This window comes from Bos mutus, chromosome 5, assembly GCF_027580195.1.
Source record: "Bos mutus isolate GX-2022 chromosome 5, NWIPB_WYAK_1.1, whole genome shotgun sequence".
NCBI lineage: Eukaryota > Metazoa > Chordata > Mammalia > Artiodactyla > Bovidae > Bos > Bos mutus.
Genome location: NC_091621.1, coordinates 15,921,565 through 15,947,316, shown reverse-complemented (window position 1 = coordinate 15,947,316; position 25,752 = coordinate 15,921,565). Strand labels below are relative to the sequence as shown.

The 25,752-nt window shown below is 48.6% G+C and overlaps 1 protein-coding gene across 1 annotated transcript; it reads left to right on the top strand.

The window, feature by feature from the left end:
• The first annotated feature begins 897 nt into the window (after nt 1–897).
• On the top strand, nt 898–24,765 carry MYO1A (myosin IA). Its single transcript, XM_005901708.2, has 27 exons — nt 898–1,011; nt 1,115–1,230; nt 1,486–1,580; nt 1,777–1,881; nt 2,074–2,120; nt 2,256–2,319; nt 2,520–2,618; nt 8,123–8,226; nt 8,344–8,491; nt 8,970–9,088; nt 9,168–9,254; nt 11,014–11,079; nt 11,237–11,341; nt 13,305–13,367; nt 13,566–13,766; nt 13,940–14,166; nt 14,735–14,935; nt 15,198–15,291; nt 15,753–15,902; nt 16,011–16,079; nt 16,732–16,806; nt 21,876–22,010; nt 22,869–22,975; nt 23,362–23,494; nt 23,610–23,762; nt 23,938–24,065; nt 24,350–24,765. The coding sequence occupies exons 1-27, from the start codon at nt 898–900 to the stop codon at nt 24,474–24,476; spliced, it is 3,132 nt and encodes a 1,043-aa protein (XP_005901770.2). The 3' UTR covers nt 24,477–24,765.
• Nucleotides 24,766–25,752: the final 987 nt, after the last annotated feature.

Here is a 25,752-nt window from a genome sequence, read left to right as displayed (position 1 = left end):
ACTTAGCAGCAGCAACCATATGCCTACTGTGTGGGGCCGAGCCCTTCCCCCTCTGCTCTTTCTTGCTCATCCCCACCAGTTACTAAAAAGCTAGATGTGTCTCTCTGGGGCAGAGTCCATGCCAGAAGCTTAAGGTCGTGGATGTAAACATTGGGGATTGAGATCGAAAAACGGGGACAGATGTGGAGGCACATCCAAAGTTCCCGACCACTGCTTGCTTGTTGGGGAAAACAAATCTCATTTTCATTTTCTTTGGGGCACTCCAGCCTTTAATGGAGGAGCTCCTGCCTCTGTCCTAGGGCTCATCACCTTGTCCAGGCCCCGGTTAAAAACTGAATCTCACTGTAACAGTGAGAGGGGAGGGAAAACTTTGGAGCAACTTTGGAAGTGAGTATGGGTGTGCCTGGTGAGGAAATGGGCTGTGAGAGGCAAGGAGTTGGGAGGGAGACGGGTCACAGAGTCAGGGAACCTGGACCTGGGCCAGGGCCTCAGTGCTGGAGGGAGGGAGCCTCCAGTGCCTGGCTGTGGCATGAACTTTGCTTCCCTTTCCTCCCCAGCCATCTCCCCTGCAGCACAAGGATGCTTCCCCAACTGCTACCTACTGGGGGCCTTCTTTACCCTGGTGGTTGGAGGCAGGTGGTCCTGCCTCACTCCCACCAACCCTAATTCAGGGAGCAGAGGATCCCTCCCACCTCTGGCTTCCCTGCAATCTCCACACTTAGCTTGGACTGGTCTGGAGGCCTCTTTCAGCTGGCCAGGGGCTCTCTCCAGGGCCAGTACTAGGGGGAGGGGAAGACTCTCTTAGGTCCTTCTGCCTTCCTCCCCTAAATAGTTACTGGCCGTGAAAGCTGATCGGATACCAGCAAACTGATCCCAGGACCAATAGCTCCTCTGGACATGACCCTTCTGGAAGGTTCCGTGGGGGTGGAGGACCTTGTGCTCCTGGAACCCCTGGAGCAGGAGTCTCTGATCAGGAACCTCCAGCTGCGCTATGAAAAGAAGGAGATTTATGTGAGTGCCCATGGGTGCCCCTGGCTGTGGATGTGTGGCCAGAGAGTTCTCGGGCCTTTCCCAGACCCACCCTGGCTCACTCTGTCATTTCCCACAACTCCAGACCTACATTGGGAACGTGTTGGTCTCAGTGAATCCCTACCAACAACTGCCCATCTATGACCTGGAGTTTGTTGCCAAATACCGGGACTATACCTTCTACGAGCTGAAGCCCCATATGTGAGTAGAGGGACCAAGGGAAGGTGACAGGGCCCAGCTTGTCATGATGAGACATCCTCATTTCCTCTATCCTTTCTCCTGAAGGAGGCTCTCCAGCTGTCCCTTCCTCCCTTGGCCTTTTGGAGGCCCCTTACTAGGCCTGTTGTTTGCCATGGTCTGGTCCAAGTGGGGAGGGCGAATGAGTCTGGGGATCGAGTGAAAGACGGTGTCTTGAACTGACCCCACACTAGTCATCACCCACTTCCTCCCTGCAAGCTATGCACTGGCAAATATGGCATACCAGTCACTGAGGGACCGGGACCGAGACCAGTGTATCCTCATTACCGGCGAGAGTGGAGCTGGGAAGACGGGTGAGGCGCCGGGTGAGGGGGGCGGGGAAGCCATGGGGTTGCTGCTGGAACTGCCCCCTTGTCTCTCTCCAAGACAGAGCCAGTCCTGCCCCCAACCCCTGAAATTCCTTCCTGGGTTTTTCTGAGTGGTGTGAGGTGCTGCAATGAGGGAGATTAAGGGCAGCGGTGGGGATCCACACGGGGGTTTCTCTTGCAGAGGCTAGTAAGCTAGTGATGTCTTACGTGGCTGCTGTCTGTGGGAAAGGGGAGCAGGTGAGCTCTGTGAAGGAGCAACTACTTCAGTCAAACCCGGTGCTGGAGGGTAAGGAGTCCAGTCTCTGTCCTCTCCACCCCACCGCCACCCTACCATCCCCCGTGTTCCCGAGATCACTGTTCGTGTTCAGCCTGAAAAATCTGAGACTGCCCTGATGGCTGGAGGACCTTCCCCCTTCCTGTCCCTGGGGTCCTTCTTCTGCCCTCAGCCACCTAACTCCTTCTCCCCGCATCTCCACAGCTTTTGGCAATGCCAAGACCATTCGCAATAACAACTCCTCTAGATTTGTGAGTGAACATCTCCTTGGCCTTGGATGAGAGGGTGTGGGGTCTTGAGAGGGAGGAACATGGCCCAGATGCCTCCTGGACAGGATGACAAGGAAAGGTAGAAGCCAAGTCTCTCTCTCTCTCTGCTCTCTGAAGGGAAAATACATGGATATTGAGTTTGACTTCAAGGGATCCCCCCTCGGTGGCGTCATCACAAACTGTACGTGTCTCCCGTCCCACTTACCCCCTCTCCCGCATGCCCCATGGTGTCCCTTTCTGCTAATCTACTGCTGTAGGAAGGAGGAAAGTTAGACTAACAGGCTTCCTAACCACTGGGAACACCAGGGATTAGGATGGAATTAGAGGGAAGTTGTAGTACCTCCCAGATCCTCAGAACATTATTTTCTTATTTTCTGTCAGATCTGCTTGAGAAATCCCGTGTGGTGAAGCAACTTGAAGGAGAAAGAAACTTCCACATCTTCTATCAGCTCCTGGCGGGAGCAGACGCACAGCTACTGAGTACGTGCCAGCACCCGACATGCAGCAGAACATCCTCAGCCTGCATTCAAGCCCCAGAACCCCTGGCCCCTCTGGATCCCTAAAGCCATCTTCCCTTGACTCTCAGGGCAGTCCTACCCTGATTCTTACCCACCCACTGTTGGGAACAAATCCCTTGACTTCTGTGTTCTCTTCCTTTTCTGGGGTTTTAGTCTAGGAATAAGCCGTCTTACCTCTTCGCCACTCTTACTTCTCTGAACTGCCTTGATTCCTTTTTCCCCAATTCAGTTCAGTTACTCAGTAGTGCCTGACTCTTTGCCACCCCATGGACTGCAGCACTCCAGGTTTTCCTATCATTCCTTCACCAACTCCCAGAGCTTGCTCAAACTCATGTCCATGAAGTTGGTGATGCCATTCAACCATCCCATTCTCTGTCATCCCCTTTTCCTCCTGCCTTCAATCTTCAGCATCAGGGTCTTTTCTAGAGAATCAGTTCTTTGCAAGAGATGGCCAAAGTATTGGAATTTCAGCTTCAGCATCAGTCCTTCCAAAGAATATGCAGGACTGATTTCCTTTAGGATTGACTGTTTTCATCTCCTTGAAGTCCAAGGTACTCTCAAGAGTGTTCTCCAACATCATAGTTCAAAAGCATCAATTCTTTGGCGCTCGGCTTTCTTTATAGTCCAACTCTCCCATCCATACATAACTACTGGAAAAACCATAGCTTTAACTAGACGGACATTTGTTGGCAAAGTAATGTCTCTGCTTTTTAATATACTGTCTAGGTTGGTCATAGCTTTTCTTCCAAGGAGCAAGCATCTTTTTATTTCATGGCCGCAGTCACCATTCACAGTGATTTTAGAGCCCCCCAAAATAAAGTCTCTCACTATTTCCATTGTTTCCCCATCTATTTGCCTTAAAGTGATGGGACTGGATGCCATGATCTTAGTTTTCTGAATGTTGAGTTTTAGGCCAACTTTTTCACTCTCCTCTTTCACTTTCATCAAGACACTCTTTAGTTCTTCTTCACTTTCTGCCATAAGGATGGTGTCATCTATCTGAGGTTATTGACATTTCTCCCAGAAATCTTGATTCCAGCTTGTGCTTCATCCAGTCTGGCATTGTGCATGATGTACTCTGCATATAGTTAAATAAACAGGGTGACAATATACAGCTTTGATATACTCCTTTCCTGATTTGCAACCAGTCTGTTTTAATTGTTCTAACTGTTAGAACTGTTGCTCCTTGACCTGCATACAGATTTCTCAGGAGTCAGGTAAGGTGGTCTGGTATTCCCATCTCTTGAAGAATTTTCTGCACTTTGTTGTGATCCACACAGTCAAAGGCTTTGGCTTAGAAAATAAAGCAGAAGTAGATGTTTTTCTGGAACTCTCTTGCTTTTCGATGATCCAGCAGATGTTGGCAATTTGATCTCTGGTTCCTCAGCCTTTTCTAAATTCAGCTTGAACATCTGGAAGTTCATGATTCACGTACTGTTGAAGCCTGGCTTGGAGAATTTTGGATGTTACTTTGCTAGCGTGTGAGATGAGTGCAATTGTGTGGTAGTTTGAATATTCTTTGGCATTGCCTTTGTTTGCAATTGGAGTGAAAACTGACCTTTTCCAGTCATGTGGCCACTGCTGAGTTTTCCAAATTTGCTGGCATATTGAGTGAAGCACTTTCACAGCATCGTCTTTTAGGATTTGAAATAGCTGAACTGGAATTCCATCACCTCCACTAGCTTTGTTTGTAGTGATGCTTCCTAAGGCCCTCTTGACTTCACATTCCAGGATGTCTGCCTCTAGGTGAGTGATTACACCATCGTGGTTATCTGGGTCATGAAGATCTTTTTTGTATAGTTCTTCTGTGTATTCTTGCCACCTCTTAATATCTTCTGCTTCTGTTAGGTCCATATCATTTCTGTCCTTTATTGTGCCCATCTTTGCATGAAATGTTCCCTTGGTATCTCTAATTTTCTCAAAGAGATATCTAGTCTTCCCTATTCCATTGTTTTCCTCTACTGCTTTGCACTGATCACTGAGGAAGGCTTTCTGAGCTCTCCTTGCTATTGTTTGGAACTCTGCATTCAAAGGGGTATATCTTTCCTTTTCTCCTTTGCCTTTAGCATCTCTTCTTTTCTCAGCTATTTGTAAGGCCTCCTCAGAAAAGCATTTTGCCTTTTTGCATTTGTTTTTCTTGGGGGCGGTCTTGATCACTGCCTCCTATACAATGTCACGAACCTCCATTCATAGTTCTTCAGGGATTCTGTCTATCAGATCTAATCCTTTGAATCTATTTGTCACTTCCACTGCATAATCATAAGGGATTTTATTTAGGTCATACCTGAATGGTCTAGTGGTTTCCCCTACTTTCTTCAATATAAGTCTGAATTTGGCAATAAGAAGTTCATGATCTGAGCCACAGTCAGCTCCCAGTCTTGTTTTTGCTGACTGTATAGAGCTTCTCCATCTTTGGCTGCAAAGAATATAATCAATCTGATTTCGGTATTGACCATCTGGTGGTGTCCATGTGTAGAGTCTTCTCTTGTGTTGTTGGAAGAGGGTGTTTTCTATGACCAGTGATTTCTCTTGGCAAAACTCTGTTAGCCTTTGCCCTGCTTCATTCTGTACTCCAAGGCCAAATTTGCTTGTTACTCCAGGTGTTTCTTGGCTTCCTAGTTTTGCATTCCAGTCCCCTATAATGAAAAGAACATCTTTTTTGGGTGTTAGTTCTAGAAAGTCTTCATAGAACCATTCAACTTCAGCTTCTTCAGCGTTACTGGGCATAGACTTGGATTACTGTGATATCAATGGTTTGCCTTGGAAATGAACAGAGGTCATTCTGTTGTTTTTGAGATTGAACCCAAGAACTGCATTTCAGACTCTTTTGTTGACTATGAGGGCTACTCCATTTCTTCTAAGAGATTCTTGCCCACAGTAGTAGATATAATGGTCATCTGAGTTAAATTCGCCCATTCCAGTCCATTTTAGTTCACTGATTCATAAAAATGTTAATGTTCACTCTTGCCATCTCCTGTTTGACCACTTCTAATTTACCTTGATTCATGGACCTAACATTTCAGATTTCTATGCAATATTCCTCTTTACAGCATTGGACTTTACTTCTATCACCAGTCACATCAACAACTGGGTGTTGTTTTTGTTTTGGGTCCATCTCTTCATTCTTTCTGGAGTTATTTCTCCACTCTTTTCCAGTAGCATATTGAGCACCTACCGACCTGGGGAGTTCATCTTTCAGTTTCGTATCTTTTTGGCTTTTCATACTATTCATGGGGTTCTCAAAGCAAGAATGCTGAAGTTGTTTGCCATTCCCTTATCCAGTGGACCACATTTTGTCAGAACACTCCACCATGACCCGTCCTGGCTTCTTGGGTTGTGCTAGTGGTAAAGAACCCGCCTGCCAATGCAGGAGATGCAAAAGACAGAGGTTCAGTCCCTGGGTCAGGAAGATTCCCTGGAGAAGGAAATGAAAATCCACTCCAGTGTTCTTGCCTGGGAAATTGCATGGACAGAGGAGCCCAGCAGGCTACAATCCAAGGGGTCTGCAGAGAGTCAGACATGATTTAGCGACTAAATCTCCTCTTTTCCCCCAAGCTGGCTTCAAAAACAGAACACTTATTTCCATCTGCCATGCTTTTCTACCTTTAATTCAAGGGACTTTATCCATAGCTCAACAGGAGATTGGACAGGATGTTACAAGTATTCAAGGACTTCCAATGAGCTCTAGTTGAAGTTGTTTTGGGTCTATATCTGTCTCACTCATGATCTTGTCCTTGGTTTTTTCTTCTGTGGAGGTTCCATTCATTCATTCATCAAACACCTCTTGAACATCTACTATGCTTGAATATCCTGCTAGCTTCTAAGGATACAGAGTTGAGTAAGACATGGACCTTGTCCTTGAAGAAGTCTTCTTCTAGGGGTGGCACATATGTGAGCAGATACATCACAGTGCAGTGTGACTGTTGCCAATATGCTGTGCAGTTGGCTATAGGTGCAGAAGTCATGGAGCACCATGATTTTTCTTAGGGAAGAGACCGTCTCAGCCTGATGCTGGCTGGGCCTTACTGCAGGGTCTGATGGGACTTTAAGCCCTGCCAGTTTCCTCTCTAAATCCCACCTCTGGCTGTGGGCACTGTGGATATCTGATGCCTAAGAACTTATGGCTTTGATTTCTTGTTATTCTGTGCTGGACTTGTGCCTGCCTCCTTTCACCCTCCTGGAGATCTCTATGGTTTAAGAACCCCCACAGGTATCATCTTCCCTCCTGGCTTAATAGTCTTGATTGTATTCAATTTGTATGAATCAGACACTGGAGTCTTGCTCTGGCTGATTCTTGCTCATTGGTTTGAGTCCGGATGGGGCCTCCCTTCCTGGTGTCATCATCCCAGGGCCTTTCTGACTCATTCTCCTTCCAGACACCCCTCTTTATCAGCCTCCTGTTTCAAAATTTTTGTCTCATGGGAAGCTGCCATTAAACTCTACTTTGACAGTCACTCTCTAATTCTCAGATCTTTTGAGTAACAGATAACTGATACTATTCAAGCTCTATGATTAACTCATTCCTTCCCATCTCAGTGAATGGCTTTGTCCATTCCCTTGAATCATTTTTTATAAGAAAGTTTTGTATGCCAGTCAGGCATGCAGAATATGAAGATGAAAAACACAATCCCAACACACAAGCTGTTCATTGGTAAGAGGAACAGGAAAAAAAACCCAAAACCTAATCCACGAGATGTAGTCTAGGGTAGGGATGCACCATGTGGAACACAGGAGAGCCATTTGGCTCAGCCCCAATCTGAGAAAACCTTCCAAAATGGGGTCTGGTTTGGGGAATACAGTGTCTGCCACTTGGTTGGTGTTTTGTGAACAAATAATGAATGCCCCAACCTGGGCAATGGGCAATGTGTGAAGGCTGGGGGTGGGTGGGAGATAGGTGCTCACCCTTCTTTCCTCGCTTTTGTTCTCCCAGAACCACTGAGAACTGAACAGCATGGAAGGATTGCTTTTCTGGTTTTATTGTTTAGAACCCTGAGGGTGGAGAGAAGAGTAGAATGAGGGTTTTCTTTCATAAAAGTTGGGGAAAACCTCAAGAATTATGAACACCACTTCCCTCGTAGCTCAGCTAGTAAAGAATCCGCCTGCAATGCAGGAGACCCTGGTTTGATCCCTGGTGTGGGAAGATCCCCTGGAGAAGGGAAAGGCTACCCACTCCAGTATTCTGGCCTGGAGAATTCCATGGACTGTATAGTCCATGGGATTGTGAAGAGTTGGACATGACTGAGTGACTTTCACTTGCAAACCCTAGATACAACTTAAAAAAGTAGTAGTCTATAATCATAAGAATTAATGATCCCAACACAAAGACTACACAGGAAGAATCTAAAACAAAAATGGCTCCTCTGAATAAATGAATGAACCAACCTAGAGCAAGGTCCATGAGGGTCAAGGTTGGAGGACTCAGAGAGCCCGTGTACTGACCCTTTTCCCTCATGCTGGTCCTTGCAGAGGCCCTGAAGCTTGAGCGGGACACAGGTGGCTATGCCTACCTGAACCCGGACACGTCCAGGGTGGATGGCATGGATGATGATGCCAACTTCAAGGTCCTCCAGGTGGGTACCCAGGATGAGCCATTAGGCCATGCCCTGAGTCCAGGCTCTGGCTTTGGGAAGGGAGGCAGGCATTGGACTGGCATGAAGTTCAGCTTCCGATTCTCCTTTCTTCCCTAGAGTGCGATGACTGTGATTGGCTTCTCTGACGAGGAGATTCGGCAGGTGCTAGAGGTAGCAGCCCTGGTGCTGAAGCTGGGGAACGTGGAACTGATCAACGAGTTCCAGGCCAATGGGGTGCCAGCAAGTGGCATCCGTGATGGGAGAGGTCTGTACCCAATCAGCTCCCTAAATCTCCTACTGCAATTTCTGTTCTCCCACCGTCTTCAGCATAATAGACTTCACTCTGACTAAGTCCCCCTCTGCCCGCTCAGAAGTTCCTCCCCAAACATACTCATTCAGAATATCCTGTGAGACACATTGGAATGAAGTTGGATGTTCCATAGACCTTGGTTCTGGGACTCTCTGAATTCTCAGTGGATTCTTTGCAAAAATGGGGACAATAACACTCATTTCAGGAGATTCTCATATTAAAGGAGATGATACATGCAAAGTGTCAAGATCTCCCTTCTCTCCTCCTCCTCCCCAGATGTTCCTCCAAGGCCATATTCTGGATGGGCTGTAAGGACTTTCCCAGAAAGACTCGGGAACAGCAGGCCCCCAAGCAGTTTCATGTATCAACCCTCCCTCCTCCCCTGGGAGTAAACCCTCTCTCAGGCCATGTTGTATTTCCTCATCACTCCCAGGTGTTCAAGAAATTGGGGAATTGGTGGGTTTGAATTCAGTGGAACTAGAGAGAGCTTTGTGCTCAAGAACCATGGAAACAACCAAAGAAAAGGTGGTCACCACACTGAATGTCGTCCAGGTGAGGGTCTCTCAGGGAGGAGGCTGGGTTCTGAGTCTGTTCTACGGCTGTCACACTAACCAGCAGCCCCACCCTCCAGGCTCAGTATGCCCGGGATGCTCTGGCTAAGAACATCTACAGCCGCCTTTTCAACTGGTTAGTGAATCGAATCAATGAGAGTATCAAGGTGAGAGATTTCCCTCCTTCCTCAATGATCTCCTCTGCCTGCCCTGTGCCTTGGGTTCTGAGATGAACAGAGGAAGAATGGTAGCCTGTTTTCTTTTATCCACTTATTTTTGAATCTGTGTTGTTTTGGAAATACATCTTTTTTTTTTTTTTTTTAATTCAACTATCTGGATTCTCTATCAGCTGCCTGGTCTTTTCAGCTGCACAAAGATTCTGAGCCTCAGTTTCCTGATTTGGGAAACGAGACACTAACATTTACGTGTTTCCCAGGATTTAGTGAGGATCACTAAATTTAGTGCTTCCGTGGTAGCTCAGTCGGTAAAGAATCTGCCTGCAGTGCAGGAGACCTGGGTTTGATCCCCGGGTAGGGAAGATTCCCTGGAGAAAGAAATGGCAACTCACTCCAGTGTTCTTGCCTGGTAAATCCTACGGACAGAGGAGCCTAGCGGGCTACAGCCCACGGGGTCGCAAGAATCAGACACGACTTAGCAACTAAACCATCAGTGATGATCAGATAACTTTGTGTACGTGATTACCATATAATCCAGGAATTCTACTCCTAGGTATATATCCAAGAGAATGGAAAACATGTCCACATAAAAGCTTGTGCATGAATATTCATAGGGGTATTATTCATAATAGCCAAGAAGTGGACACAACCTAAATGCACATTGTTTATCCATCTGATGAATGGATAAACAAAATGTGGTGTATCCATACAGTGGTATATTATTTGGCTATAAAAAGGCATGAGGTACTGATACAAGCTCAACATAGATGAAGTTGGGAAACATGTTGAGTGAAAGAAGCCAGACCCAAAAAGCTACATTTTATGTGATTCCATTTATATAAAATGTCCAGAATAGGCAAATCCATAGGGATGGGGAGTAGGTCCATGGTTACCAGAGGAATAGGGAGTGACTGCCAATGGGTCCATGTACAGCATTTCATTTGGGGGTAATGAAAATACTCTGGAATTTAGCGGTGATGGTTGTACACTTTTTGAATATACTAACAAAAAGCAACCACATCACCAAATTGTGTACATTTAAAGGGTAAATTTTATGGTGTACAAATTAGGCCAAAATAGAGCTATTGTTTAAAAATTACATGTGAAAGTGCCATCAATTTAGAAACTATTACTGGAAGGCAGCAGGGTAAAATAGTATTTGAATCTAGATTTGGGCAAATGCTTAACTCTTTTGGCAGTTTTTTGTTTTTTTGGCTACACTGTGCAGCATGTGGGATTTTAGCCCCGCTGGTTCTCCCCTCCACCCTCCTGCCCCTGCGGGTATTGAACCTGCACGCCTTGCAGTGAAGCATGGAGTCTCAACCCCTGGACCAGGGAAGTCTCTTAGCTCTTTTGAAGTTGATTTTTTTCATCTGTAGAAAGGGAATCAACACACCTTATAGGGATATACAGATTAATGAAACAAGATCTTAGGATTTTTTTTTTTGGTAAAATGCTCTACACATATAAGGGATGGTTATTTTCCTGAGATTTTAATGTTTTTCTACGTTGTGCCATGGGAGCATTTTCCTGAAATCTATTTGCATCTTCCCTTCCCTCCTTTCCTCCCTCTTGGCTGGTTCTTCAGCCTATAGAGGAAGAGGGAGCATGAAATCACCCCAATTCCTCTCCAGCATGGTCAAGTTCACTCAAGTGCTGTCTGCCCCCTGCTTCACTCTCATCCATCCAGAGGGGCCTAGCCACATGTGCAGAGGGCTGGTCCTCAGATGTATCTTTTCCTCCTCTTCAGGTAGGTACTGGGGAGAAGAGGAAGGTCATGGGGGTTCTGGATATCTATGGCTTTGAAATATTAGAGGTGAGAGAGCTCCAGCAACCTTAGCACCCTGCTTCCTGGGGGTGAGGGGTGGCAAGCTCGAAGCGGGGTATGGGAGAGGGGAGGTCAGGCTGAAATGGAGGAAGTGTTTTGTGCTGAGCTGCTCTCTCTCTCTCTCTAACCTGTGTACCCACCTCAGGATAATAGCTTTGAGCAATTTGTGATCAACTACTGCAATGAGAAGCTACAGCAGGTGTTCATAGAGATGACACTGAAAGAGGAGCAAGAAGAATATAAGAGAGAGGTAAACGAAGCCTTCCTGCTTGCCTTTCTCTCAGATGATGTAAGGCATATGCCAGACCTTTTCCTCCTTTGTCACAATTTCCTCTCAATTGTCCCCAGATGGGAACACTAAGGACAGAAAGTTTCCCTTGCACAGCTGAATATGCCAGCACTACCAAGAAGCCCTAACTCTCTGCTCTCCACCCCCAGTTCCCCATCCTTCCACCACAGGCCGGGCGAGGAAGGGGGCAGATTGATGGAAGGGTGTCGGGGGTAGGTGGGAGTGGGAAAGAGTCCTGACAGAAGTGAAGTGACAGCTGTGCTTGGCCCAGGGCGGACTGGGAGCCGCATTTAGAAGGGGCATTTTTCCTAGGCTTGCCACCCTACTCATCCCTTTTGGTGCCCTTCCCTGACATCAGAATCCTTTGTCTCCTCCAGGCTGGACTGATGTCGCTGTCGTCTTTTGTAGCACTCCGATCCCAGACTTCCTCATTATAAGTGCCCTGTGGCTCAAAATTTCCACACTCCTTCCCCTGCTCCCCATTTTTCTATGGCTAAGTGTTAGAAAAGCTCTCTGATGGAGCTAATTCACTCCAAGGTGTGAATGGCTGTGTCTCACTCATCAAAGCCCTCCCAGGGATGTTCCTTGTGAATTCAGGAACCTGCTGTGGCAGCATTTCAGGCAATGTGGTCACGACTCAAAGGTTTTTTTAACTTTTGTATGTTTTGACTTTAAGAACTTATATTATCAAGTAGATAAATCTCATCCATGCTTCCAGATTCAAAAAGCTTAAAAAGGTGTATAAAGAAGTCTTCCTCCCACCCCCTTTTAGTTCTCCCTCCCATCCAGAGGCAACTGAAGTCAGCCTCCTTCTGCAGCAAATCTGTAAATACATTTTCCCACAATATTTATTCAAGCGGCCACAAATACACTCCATTCTGCATCTTGCTTTTACCAGTTAACAAGAGACCTTTCTATATCAGTTCATAAAGATGCTTCTCTACAGCTGCCTAGGATTGTAAGGATATCCTCATTCATTTAACCAGTTGGGAGAGGTATTTGGGGGATGAAGCGGGAGGGCAACTTTAATTAATTCCACTCTGTATTCCCTAAAGACCTGTGAGGGAAGAAGAAGAGAAAGGCTTGTGTTCCCCAACCACACTTGGGAGTGGCCCAAACTGGGGAGGTCTGGCCCTTGGGTGGTCAGGACCTGTCTGTAGGCCTGAGGCCCAGCAAATCTCTAAATGACTGATTCCTGGTCTTTTGGTCCTCTGCTTCTATACCATTCTTGCTTTTTAAGAAACAAATTATACAGCCCCAATGTATCATGTGGGTCAGTGGTTGTGAAAGTGTAGTCCTGAGCCAGGAGCAGCAGTGGCCCCTGGGTACATATGAGAAAGACAAGTTCACAGGTCCTGTCCCAGGCTTGCCAAGTCAGAAACTGGGGCTGAGACCCAGAAGCCTGTGTTTTAACAAGCCCTCTCAGTGACTTGAACACTTGAGTTTCACTGATGCAGGTCTTTGAAGATGTGTCAAATCAGCTTTGTTGTTTGATAATAAGCCTTTGGTTTACTTAAGTGCTTTTGTTCTATGGTTTGTTGCCAGAGTGGTATGGCGATTTGCTCTTCCACATACTCAGGGATCCTTTCCCCCTTCCACAGTAGGGTGATTCCTGTCCCAGTTTTTACCTAACATATTACTCTTCCCTTCCCAACCTACAGCACCCCCGGGGCTCTCTACACTGTCTCACCCCCTCTCACAACTGCTCTGGGTCCTCCCAGACATCTGTCCACCCACCCCACAAATTCTCCATCAACCCTGGAGGGGTGAGGGTATAATAGAAACCACACCAAGGACCCTCTGAACTATAGGGCTTTCTGATGGTCCTTGGTGGGGTGGATGAAAGGGGGCCTGGTTCTGGTGGGGTCTTTGAAGTCTCATCTTGGACCTGCTGCATGTAATTTTTCATGTCTCCCCTTGCCAGGGCATACCGTGGGTGAAGGTGGAATACTTTGATAATGGCATTATCTGTAACCTCATTGAGCATGTAAGTTCTTCTCTTATCTCTGGGACCTCCTGCTCCAGACTGCTTGAACACCCTTCCCCTGTCTCTCTCTCCCCCTCCCACCCTACTTGATAAGGATGGTAAGGAAGGCAAAGGATGAGGGGGCAGAGGGGCGGCAGTGAGGTGTAGACATCTTGAAGGGCAAGGTCTAGGTTGGGCTGTTTTTGTTCCCCTGGCCAGAATCAGCGAGGCATCCTGGCCATGCTGGATGAGGAGTGCCTGCGGCCTGGGGTGGTCAGTGACTCCACCTTCCTAGCAAAGCTGAACCAGCTCTTCTCCAAGCACAGCCACTATGAGAGCAAAGTCACCCAGAATGCCCAGCGCCAGTATGACCACAGCATGGGCCTCAGCTGCTTCCGCATCTGCCACTATGCAGGCAAGGTGATGTGATGGGCCTGGATGGTGAAGATTAGGGTCTGGGCACAGACTGAAGACAATGGGGGAGGCACTGGGGGAAGATGGGAACCAGGAACACTTCACAGTGAGACTGGGAGAGCCAAGTGCATGACAGACAGTATGGCGGATGCTCCAGACCAAGTGCTGTTCCTGTACAGGTGACCTACAATGTGAACAGCTTCATTGACAAGAACAATGACCTACTCTTCCGAGACTTGTCCCAGGCCATGTGGAAGGCCCGGCACCCGCTCCTTCGGTCCTTGTTTCCTGAGGGTGATCCAAAACAGGCATCTCTCAAACGCCCCCCAACTGCTGGGGCCCAGTTCAAGAGTTCTGTGACCACTCTCATGAAGAACCTATATTCCAAGAACCCCAACTACATCAGGTGACATGCTGGGCACATAGGGGAACATGCTGATTTGTGATGACATGAACAGGGTCCATGCATGGTAGAACATGTCCATGCGGGGAGGGGGCTCCCTGGAATAAGGGTGCCAGAAACCCTTTCCTCATAGAAAACAGAGCCCACTGAGCAGCCACATGTCCTGTAAGGGGGAGAGCAGGGTGGTCAGGTAGTGACCATGCTCTAGTGAGTGAAACTGGGAAGGGTAGTGTACCTGCTTTCTCTGGAATTTTTCAGCTAAGGACTGTGGGCTTCCCAGGTGGCACTAGTGGTAAAGTACCCACCTGCCAATGCAGGAGATGAAAGAAATGTGGGTTCGATCCCTAGGTCAGGAAGATCCCTGGAGAAGGGCATGGCAACCCACTCCAGTATTCTTGCCTGGAGAATCCCATGGACAGAGGAGGCTGGTGGGCCACAGTCCATGGGGTTGCAAAGAGTCAGACATGACTGAAGCAACATAGCACAAGCACAAGGGGTGTAGAGACTAGGATGGGCGACACTAGCAAGGGTGAAGCTCCTGAAGCCTGGGCCTTGCCCTACCTCTCATCAGGTGTATAAAGCCCAATGAGCATCAGCAGCGAGGTCACTTCTCTTTTGAGCTGGTAAGTGTCCAGGCTCAGTACCTGGGGCTGCTGGAGAATGTGCGGGTGCGACGGGCAGGCTACGCCTACCGCCAGGCCTACGGGTCCTTCCTGGAAAGGTACCGATTGCTGAGCCGGAGCACTTGGCCACGCTGGAATGGTGGAGACCAGTAAGATTCAGTGGGAGACTGGGGGGCAGGGAGGGGCAGTGCAAGGAACCTGTGGGGAGGAGACCCCTCAGGCGGTACCATGGGCATCACTGGAGTTTGGTGAATGGCTACTGGGGGACATGAATTGAATGATGGCTTTTCAGAGGCTCTGAAGTCTATTGAGCCCTGAGCTCTTCTCCCCTCTTAGAAGAGGTAGAGGAAAACTGGGAGAGGCCCCTCCCCTGGGATGCCCCTGGACAGCTTTCTTCACCTGACTCGGCAGGGAGGGGGTCGAGAAGGTCCTGGGGGAGCTGAGCATGTCCTCAGAGGAGCTGGCCTTTGGGAAGACAAAGATCTTCATCAGAAGCCCCAAGACTGTGAGTTGCAGGGGGCACTTGTGTTTGGTGGGGCTGGACGGTGGAAGAGTTGGAGAGCCCACCTGAGTGAGAGGCTGGGTGAGGGGAGCTTCTAGAACCTGGAAAGGATAGTGTGTGAGGACGTCTTTCTGCAGGGGTTGTATCCCTGGGAACTGACCCCTTGGGGCCCCAGCCCACCTGCCCTGGGCCCCGGAAGTTAGGTGTGCTTGCCTTGCTGGTCTGAGCACCTCTACCTGAAGCAGGGCTCCTCGAGAGTCATTAGTCTGAGTGTCCAAGTCCTAGTGCAGTGCCTGCTCAAGAGTTAGGGCTCATGGATGTGTGGATAATTAAATGAATGGTTGCATAGATGAGGAAACTAAGAGGACAAAGTAATGATTAAATAAAACACTGACAGGGAAGCCATTGGTGCCATGGGTTCCCCCCAGGCCAGCCTCTCTGTGCCCCTCTGCACCCCTCTACAGCTTTTCTACTTGGAAGAGCAGAGGCGCCTTCGACTCCAGCAGTTGGCCACGCTCATACAGAAGACATACCGAGGCTGGCGCTGCCGCACCCACTACCAGCTGATGCGCAAGAGTCAGATCGTCATATCCTCTTGGTTTCGGGGCAACATGGTACCAGTTATCCCTGAAGTTCTATCCCCCTCACTCTGATATGAGAGCAGGAAGTAGAGAGGTGGTTCGGGAGGTGGAGCTTCTCTAACAGGCTTATTGTTTCTACAGCAAAAGAAACACTACAGGAAGATGAAGGCATCAGCGTTGTTGATCCAGGCTTTTGTGAGAGGGTGGAAGGTAATAGGGAGGGGAGAGGAGTTTCATCCCCACACGTGGCTCCTTGTGCCAGCTGCTGCTGGGGTGGGGGGAAGAATGTGTGTGTGCCAAGTCACTGAGTCATGTTCGACTCTTTAAGACCTTATGGACTCTAGCCCACCAGGCTCCTCTGTCCATGGGGATTCTCCGGGTAAGCATACTCAAGTGGGTTGCCATGCCCTTCTCCAGGGGATCTTCCCTACCCAGGGGCTGAAACCACAACATCTCCTGCATTGGCAGGTGGGCACCCCGGGAAGCCCAGGGGTGGCAGGGGAAGAGTAGCAGAGAGCAGGTCCTGCCCGAATCCAGGACACATCTCTGTGTGACCGCACGTCTGTGTCTGGGCGTGTTTCTGGGTCTACTCTGTGTGTGTCCAGGAGCGTGGATGCATCTTGGGGAGATCTGAACACATACCTGGGTGTGTTTCTGACTTAGCTCTGCCTTCTGCTCTGAGTGTCCTCCTGGTTGCCCACTTGTCTGACTTCACTCTCTCCCTCCAGTTAGAGTCTCAGCTCTTTACCTTACTCTGTTCTTTGTGTGATTGAAGAATAGAACCTCTTCTCAGCCTGTCTTCTATCTTCCAGGTAGAACTTACTATCTTTACTTTGGCTCCTTTCTTGTTTGTCCTTGCCAGGCCCGAAAGAATTATCGAAAGTACTTCCGATCAGGGGCTGCCCTCATCTTGTCAAATTTCATCTACAAGAGCATGGTAAGTGGTGGGGGCTGAGGAAGGAAACAGGGCATTGAGGAGGGAGGGACAGGCTGGGGAAGAGGAAGTGTGTGGGGCTCAAGATGAGGTAATCTGAAGCTTTCCCCAAGAGCCTCCTCTGTCTGCTGCTGCTGCTGCTGCTGTTTAGTCGCTAAGTCCTGTCTGACTCTTTGCAACCCCATGGACTATACCCCACTAGGCTCCTCTGTCCATGGGATTTCCCAGGCAAGATTACTGGAGTGGGTTGTTATTTCCTTCTCCAGGGGATCTTCCTGACCCAGGGATAGAACCTGAGTCTCCTGCTTGGCAGGTGGATTCTTTACCACTGAGCCACCTGGGAAGCCCTTCAGCTCTGTCTGTGAGGGGATAGGGCTGTAGGAGGAGGACCCCAGTGCTCAGGACCCAGGAATAGAATCAGAGCATGTTTTGGCGTGAATGGACACTGCAGCAACCTGTGGCAGGAAGGGGTCCCAGCACATCCACTGACTAGTCCATAGTGAACAGGCTGGAGAAGAGACTGGGGCGGGGTGGTTAATGAGAGTTGAAGAGTCTGAGCCTCATGGAAGAGCAGAGAGAAGACACACACAGGGTTAAGTAACCCAACCTCCCGAAATTCACTTTAGGGTTGAGGGGGTGATGGTGGAGGAATGGTATCTTCCTTCTATCTCTTCGGACACTGTAGCAGGTGAAGCTGGAAGTGAACCTCAGGAAAGATCTTGATTCAAGAAGACTCAGGTCAGGGTGAGCAGGAAGAAGTCAGGAGCAGGCCTGGAGGTTCAAACTATGAACAGTTTCCAGTGAGAGGAAAATGGGGACAGAGAGGGGTGATTGCCAGAGACATATCTCCAATAGTGATGGTGCTTCTGAGAAGTGTTGGAGGGAAACCAGACGGGGGGAGCAGGACTTCCAGTGAGACCTTGGGAAATACCAGAGAGAAGAGCAGGCAATTTTGGACAGAGGGCTGGAGTGACTCTGAACGGACCTCGGTTGCTTTGATCATTGTCGGTTGTTAGGACCCTTACTGGCTTTGCTCACAGAGACTTGAGATGCAGTCACTGGTGCTCCTCTCTGTTCCCTTGGCTGAGTTGAGGGATCAGGGCTCTGGGCCTCCTCCTCACCTCCCTGAGTCTTCAGTGTGTCCTCCACCCTCTCTCAGGGAAGCTCCGTCGTCTTCCTCCTGGGCCTCTTCCGTTGCCGGGCTCTCCTCAGGCAGGCTCCAGTGTGTCTGCCTCACCAGAGTACGTGCTTTCCTGCTGCACACCTGAGCCTGTAATCTGATTTTGCTCTTATCACCTGACTGACCTCTCATCTACCTTCACTCTCACCTGTGTATTATCAGGCATCTGCAGAATGTCACCACAGGAGCTGCTGGGTTTAAACCAGCATTTCAATAAATCAAACCCACTATGGAAGTCTGCTCGCAGGGGGCCACTGGGCACTGATTGCCCCAGTGTTTCTGACTAGGCCATTCATTACCTTGCCTATACTTACCTACTTAGCCAATGCTACTAATGTTAATACCTATTTTTTTTGATCACTTAACTATGAGCTAAGCCCTTTACAAGCATTAACTTGAATGATTTCAACAACCCTGTGAGGTAGGTCCTCACCTTTCCCCCATTTTATTCTATTTTTAATTAATTTATTGAACATTTTTTTTTTAAAAAAGCACAAAAACCTTACATACTAAAATTGTACGTATCAAGTATTGGTCCAATCTTATATCAATCTATTTACAATTAAACAGCACCTGAAGATCCCCTGGAGAAGGGAAAGGCTACCCACTCCAGTATTCTGGTCTGGAGAATTCCATGGACTGTATAGTCCATGGGGTCGGAGAGAGTCAGAAATGACCGACCGACTTTCACTTTCAGTTGGTTTTCTCACCTAGGTTAGTTAAATTGGCCCAGAGAATTTTTATTCAAAGTATGCATGCTAAGTCACTTCAGTAGTGCCCTACTCTTTACATCCCTATGGACTGTAGCCCGCCAGGCTCCTCTGTCCATAGGATTCTCCAGGCAAGAATACTGGAGTGGGTTGCCGTGCCCTCCTCCAGGGGATCTTCCTGACCCAGGGATTGAACCTGTATCTCTTATGTTTCCTGAATTGGCAGGTGGGTTCTTACCACTAGTGCCACCTGGGAAGCCCATTCAAAGTATACGTTCCTTTAAAATAAACCCATTTTATTGTTAAAAACTAAGGCCCAGAGAGGGGGCTACCCTCATAGCTCAGTCAGTTAAAAAACTGCTTGCAATGCAGAAGATCTGGGTTCGATCCCTGGGTTGGGGAGATCCCCTGTAGAAGGAAATGGCAACCCACTCCAGTATTCTTGCCTGGAGAATCGCATGGACAGAGAAGCCTGGCAGGTCACAGTCCATGGGGTCGCAAGAGTTCAACATGACTTAGCGACTAAACGAAGAGGCCCTGAGAGGTTGAATAACTTGTAGGCATTTCACAGCTGTGTGTGGTAAGAGCTGGGATATCAACTATTTGATTCTAGTTAACCACCACCTATGCCTTCCTCCCTTTGCACCCCCACCACACACAAAGAGGCCAGGGTGACCCAGGCATCCATGACTCTGGGTAGACCTGGGGGCAAAAGAGACACATAGGGAAAAGTGGAACTTTCTAGATTTAAGAAAATGAAAAGAGAAACCTCAGAAGCTCCCCACCAATTGGTGTATGGAGGATTATAGGAGATGCTTAGGAATGTTTATTGAGTTAAATCAAACCAGGCCAAGGACTAGAGCTTCAGGGTAATTAGACTAAGCCCACTAGATCTTGGTAGTGGAAGATACAAAGAGCTTGGATGGTTCCTGAAGAGTTGTAGAAATATTACTCTGCCTTTTTCTATTTTTGTGTTTTACCCTAATGTCTCAATAGAAAGCTTTCATAAAAATTCCAAAAATTTGGAATTGTTCAAGATCAAGTCATTTTCTATACCTTCAATAATTCTATCCCATAAACAAACAAGGTGTTAGGTATTGCCTGGGATGTAAAGACTTAAGAGTCCTGGTTCTAGCTTGGGGGAGACTAAACAGTCAGATGCCATGGATGAAACTTGATTGGATCCTGGATCAGGAAAAATAAAAGCAAAGTCAAAGAGGATACTTTTAGAGCTTATAAAGGACATGAGAAGAGATTTGCGTATGTATTGCTGTTGGGTGAGTGTATTTAATTAATGTTAATATCCTAAGGTGTGGTAATGGACTTATAATTGTGTAGGAAAATATTCTGGTTCTTGGACAGTATGTGCTTAAGTTTCAGGAGAAAATGTCATGATAACTGTGACCTACTTTAGGATGCTATAGTAGCCAAGATTTGTACATATGTGTGTATTTATATATTTATGTGCATTTGAATATAAGTGTGTGTTAGAGTGCAAAGATAGGGTAAGGTACTAGCAGTAGGTGAATTTAGGTAAGAAGTATATATTATTCAGATGCTCACTGTAATCTTTTTTCAACTTTCATGCAAATTAAAAAATTTTCAAAATAGGAAAATAAATTGTATTACATTTGAAAAATTAAACAAATTAAAATGTAAACTCTTAAGTCAGATTATGTCACTCTTCTCCTAAAACTCTCTAATGGTGTACTGTTTCACTCCACATAAAAGCCAGATTCGCTACCACAGCCTACATGTAAGGCCCTTTATGACCTGTCTTTGGCCAACCAATTTTCTGATCTTCTCTCCTCTCACTCAGCTTAGGCCAGTCACACTGGCTTTCCTTCTGTGTCTGGAATATGCTACCTCTCATTCCTGTCTCAGGTCTGCTTTTGTTGTATCAGAGCGCACAGAATTCTTTAATGTTATGGTCTGTGTTTATTTGCTTGTGGGCTGTCTCCTTCTCCAGTCTCAGTAGGACATAAACTCAGTGAGAAGAGACTCTGTTTACTCTGTTGACTGCCATGTTCCCATACTTAGAACAGTATCAGCACAGATCAGATTCTCAATGATGTTGAATGGTGAAAACACCCAGGACCTGGGATCCTGACTCCCAAAGACTTGCTCTATAGAAGAGGGGGAAGATTGCCATGCAAATAACAGTAGCACAAAACCCAGAAGTATAGACAAAGTACTGCTGCTACTGCTGCTAAGTCGCTTCAGTCATGTCCGACTCTGTGCGACCCCAGAGATGGCAGCCCACCAGGCTCCCCCGTCTCTGGGATTCTCCAGGCAAGAACACTGGAGTGGGTTGCCATTTCCTTCTCCAATGCATGAAAGTGAAAAGTGAAAGTGAAGTCACTCAGTCGTGTCTGACTCTTATCGACCCCATGGACTGCAGCCTACCAGGCTCCTCCTTCCATGGGATTTTCCAGGCAACAGTACTGGAGTGGGGTGCCATTGCCTTCAAAGGGACTTCAAAGGAGAGACACCCTGGTCTGGGGAATGTGGGAGGGCTTTGAGCTCCATCTCCATCCTTATCAAAGGATAAGTAGAATCTGGGTTGGCAGAGTTGAGCTGAGAGCAGCATTAGCTAAGGCAGAGAGTGGTAATACATGGGCTGGGCAGAGGGCAGGGCAAGGAGTCCAGTCTGGTTAGTGTGCCAGGGTAACACAGGGGATCCCATGACATGAGGTTGGACTATGAGTAGAGGACTTTCAACAGTGTCCTAGAGGCAATGCAACCAGCACACTGCCAGGTTGCAGTGTTGGGCTTGACTGAGCAGAGAGGAGGGAAGATTTGGTACCTGTCCAATAGCTAACACAGTGGGGCAGCCACCTGTAAACAGTTAAGAGTCTTGAGAATAGGAAACTGCAGGAGCAAGATATTAAGGCCAGTTTTCATATTGGCTCCTCCTACCTCACTGAAATGGTTAGAAGGTATCTGCTTGGATATAATCCATCTCTCCCTTCCATCTCCCATTCATGCTCTTACTGCCCAGCCTCAAGCCTACATTCATACTGAAAGAGGGGGGGAGTGGACTCACTTCCACCTCCTCAGCTCCACTTGTTGCTTCTCCCTGTGGTGGCCTTCCTCATTGAAGGGGCAGGATCTGGGTGCAAGTTTGCCTGTCAGGAGGTCTTCTCATCATCCCACTCCCAACCCCCTTGCTCCCAACCCAGGTACAGAAATTCCTACTGGGGCTGAAGAACGATCTGCCCTCTCCCAGCATCTTGGACACAAAGTGGCCATCTGCTCCTTACAAGTACTTCAGCACAGCCAACCGCGAGCTCCAGAGGCTCTTCCACCAATGGAAGGCGAGTGGGGCCTGGGCAGCTCTCCTGGGCCCGGGCAGCTCTTCTCTTCATTTGTCTGTTTTCTTTTCTCCTTCCTCTGATTTTCCTCTTCTGCCTCCCTCTTCCACTCCAAAAATTTTTTTTGTTTATGGTGGTAACACACAAAATTTACCACTTTAACCAATAAAAAATTTCTTTTGCTCACACCCCACAGCATGTGGGATCTTAGTTTCCTGACCAGGAATCCAACCAGGGCCTCTTGCATTGGAAGGTGGAGTCAACTACTGGACCACCAGGGAAGTCCCCATTTTAACCATTTTAAAATATACAGTTCAGTGGCATTACGGGCATTCACATTGTTGTGTGACCATCACCACCATCCATCTCCATACTTTTTTTTCATCATCTCAGACTGAAACTCTGTACATATTAAGGAAAAACCCTCTGTTTCTCCATTCCCTCAGTCCCTGGAACCCATCATCTACTCTTTGTCTCTATGAATTTGACTATTCTAGGTACTTCATATACGTGAAATCATACCACATTTGTCCTTTCATCTGGCTTATTTCATTAGCACAGTGTTCTATTCAGGAATACTTTGGCGCTCCTGTCTGGGACTATGCCTTAGGCTGTGCGCTGGGTGCACCGCCCTCCTGGGGCTTGAATGTGATAGTTTCCATTCCCTCCCCCAGCACCCCACAGCTCCCCCCCCAGTGCTCCTCCAGCTCTCTCCAAAGTGTCTGCTCCCTGTCCTTTCAACTCTGTCTCTTTCCAGTCCCTGCCCCTCTCCTTACATGTCTCTCAGTGTTCTCTCCACCTCACACCCCAGCCCTGCTCTCTGCCTCTATGACCTTAGCTCCTTCCCCTCCCCCATCACAGTGCAAGAAATTCCGGGATCAGCTGTCCCCGAAGCAGGTAGAGGTCCTGAGGGAGAAGCTCTGTGCCAGCGAGCTGTTCAAGGGCAAAAAGGCTTCATACCCCCAGAGGTGAGGACCTCCCAGACCCTGTGCAGCTTCATCAAGAACAAAAAGAAGCTTCCCCAGGAAGGATAATGCTGTAGTCCTCAAACTTCAGTATACATCGGAGTCACCTGGTAGGCTGGATAATAGCCAGATGGCTGCGTGCCCTCCTCAGAGTTTCTGATTTAGGAGGTCTATGGCGGGGCCCGAGAATTTGCCTTTCTAACCCGATTCTAGGAGATGCTGATTTTGGTCCTGGATCACATCTAAGAATCACTGAGACAGAGGATACGGTGGAAGATGGGGGATGGAGATGGGAGGACTGCGATGGGAACCCCGTGGGGGAGGTGCAAGGACCTTGGGGTCCGAGGTAAGGACCTTGTCTCCACTGCGTGCTTTCTGTGTGTTCTCAGTGTCCCCATTCCATTTCACGGTGACTACATCGGGCTGCAAAGAAACCCCAAGCTACAGAAGCTGAAGGGTGGGGAAGAAGGGCCTATTTTGATGGCTGAGACTGTGGTGAAGGTCAATCGTGGCAACGCCAAGGTGAAGGCCCACACCTGGACCCCCACCCCCCAGCCTGATCCAGAGCCCTGGCTGGTCGCCAGAAGGGTGAGGACTAATCGCCACCTTCCCTCACCTTTTCCTCTTCTGTCCCTAGACTTCCTCTCGAATCCTCCTCCTGACTAAGGGGCATGTGATCATCACAGACATGAAGAATCCTCAGGCCAAGACTGTCATCCCACTAAACAGTTTGGCTGGGGTGTCGGTCACCAGCTTCAAGGATGGGCTTTTTAGCTTGCATCTGAGCGAGGTATCAGAGCTGGATGGGGGCAGAGCCCAGCCAGGAGAAGGCAGTGGGCACAACAGGGCCCAGCCGGGCTGGAGGCGAGGGGGACCAGACCTCTCACTCCCGGCCTTTGATATCTCCCAGGCTGCTCCTAGGAGAAAAAATGAATCCCTTCCCTGCTGTTTCTCCCCTCCCTAAGATCTCCTCAGTGGGCTCCAAGGGGGAATTCCTGCTCGTCAGTGAGCATGTGATTGAACTGCTGACCAAAATATGCCGGGCTACACTGGATGCCACGCGGATGCAGCTTCCAGTCACCGTGACTGAGGAGTAAGGCCGTGAGCCGGGGGTGAGGGATGGCTTGGGGCAGACGACCAAGCTGCTAGTCACTGTGACCGGGAAAATTTGTCCTGTCAGAAAGTGAAGCGTACTGTGTCAGGTCAGGGCCACCCAAGTTCTCTGTGGCCTCGAGTCTGCTGGCATAGGGGGCTGGGGAGTAGGAGGGGGGAATGTACTTGCCTCAAGCAGGGGAGGGGAAGCCACTGTGAAAATACAGGAGTAGGGGTGAGGGGATGAGGGCGCTAGCTTTGCCTTTCTATCTGTTCCTGCTCCAGGTTCTCAGTGAAGTTCAAGGAGGGCAGCTTGACGGTCAAGGTCATCCAGGGCCCTGGGCGTGGTGGGACTGGCAAGCTGAGCTTCAAGAAGAAGGGGAGTCGTTGCCTGGAGGTGACTGTACAATGAGGAGGTGCAGCAGTTTCTTCCTCCTGGACGGGCACCGGCCCCACCCCCACCTGCCCACCTTTGTGGGGGATCTCGAGTCTGAACCCCCTGATAGGCTGTGGGGTCGGAGATTGAAGAACCCTTGAAGAGGAACTTGCTTCTCCCAAACCTTTCCAGAACTCTCTCCAAAGTTAGCTTCCTCCTACCCTCGGCCTCTTTGCCCACTAATAATATGACAAGAGACTTTGCCAATGTTTGATCATGTGGGTGGGTCCCTATTCCCCCATCCTTTCACCAGCTTGTACTTAGACCCTCTGCCCCCTCCCTTTCCTTTACTGGGGCTCCTTGGAGCCAGATAATGCAGACAATAAGAATGAAAAAGAAGGGAAATTGTCTCTGGGCTCCTTGACCGGCTGAGCTCTGGCAGGGTCTGGAGAGACTGGGGTGGGGGCGGGGCAGTCCGGGATGGGGCTCAGGTCGCAGGTGGCCAATGAGCTGATTCATTAAGTGCGTCCCTGGAGGGAAGAAGTGAGGATCTCTGTCTCATCAGATACTGGGATCCTTTCGAGATTTAGCCTGAAAGGGGGCCCAAGGCTGGGGGGACTCATGTGAGCAGAGGTGAGCTGGGTCCGTGGCTCCGTGCATGGTCCCCTCCATCCCAAGCTCAGCACTGGACTTCATCACACCTGCCCCCGGTACCCCCCTGCTTTTCCATACACCAGAGATGTCAGGCTGCTGCCAACGGTCACCTTGCTAATCACTGTCCCACAGCTGGGGCCTACAGCTGGTGGCACTTGACAGGGGGCTGCTCCCCCACCCAGACTCTCTCATCCCCACGACTGACGTCTTCCCTCTTGTCTTCATTTGTTTTCCATGTGTCATTCACATTATTTCTTTCTTGGTTTCCAACTGTCTCACACCATCTCATTGTCCCTGTTTCTGTGGGCTCTGACTAATGTTAACACGTAATGTTTTGTATCATATTTTAAATATCCCCCCACTTCCACTATATCTGTTTCCTCGTAGAAGCTGTATTGTCTCAGCCTCTACTGCTCTGGTCTCTACCTTTAGGGAACAAGCAGCTCCTTTGTTTGTAGTAAAGTGTAAATCCCCGCTTGTGAGAGCACACATATGGCTGCCTTTGTTTCTGTCTGGGCGGCTCTGCCTCCTTCCACCATCTCTGCCTTCCCTGCCTCTTTCCTGCCTCTGCTGAGCTCACTGTGCCTTGAGGACAGGGTCTCCCTCCACCTCAGCTTCTATCAGCAGGCAGCTCACGCCCCAGGTGATCATACTGGCG

Bases quoted from the DNA above. Each gene is read 5' to 3' on its own strand.
- MYO1A (XM_005901708.2), top strand. From the start codon at position 898: ATGACCCTTCTGGAAGGTTCCGTGGGGGTGGAGGACCTTGTGCTCCTG. The intron at 11,080-11,236 runs GTGAGAGAGCTC...TACCCACCTCAG, and splicing joins ATGGCTTTGAAATATTAGAG to GATAATAGCTTTGAGCAATT. The intron at 15,292-15,752 runs GTGAGTTGCAGG...ACCCCTCTACAG, and splicing joins TCATCAGAAGCCCCAAGACT to CTTTTCTACTTGGAAGAGCA.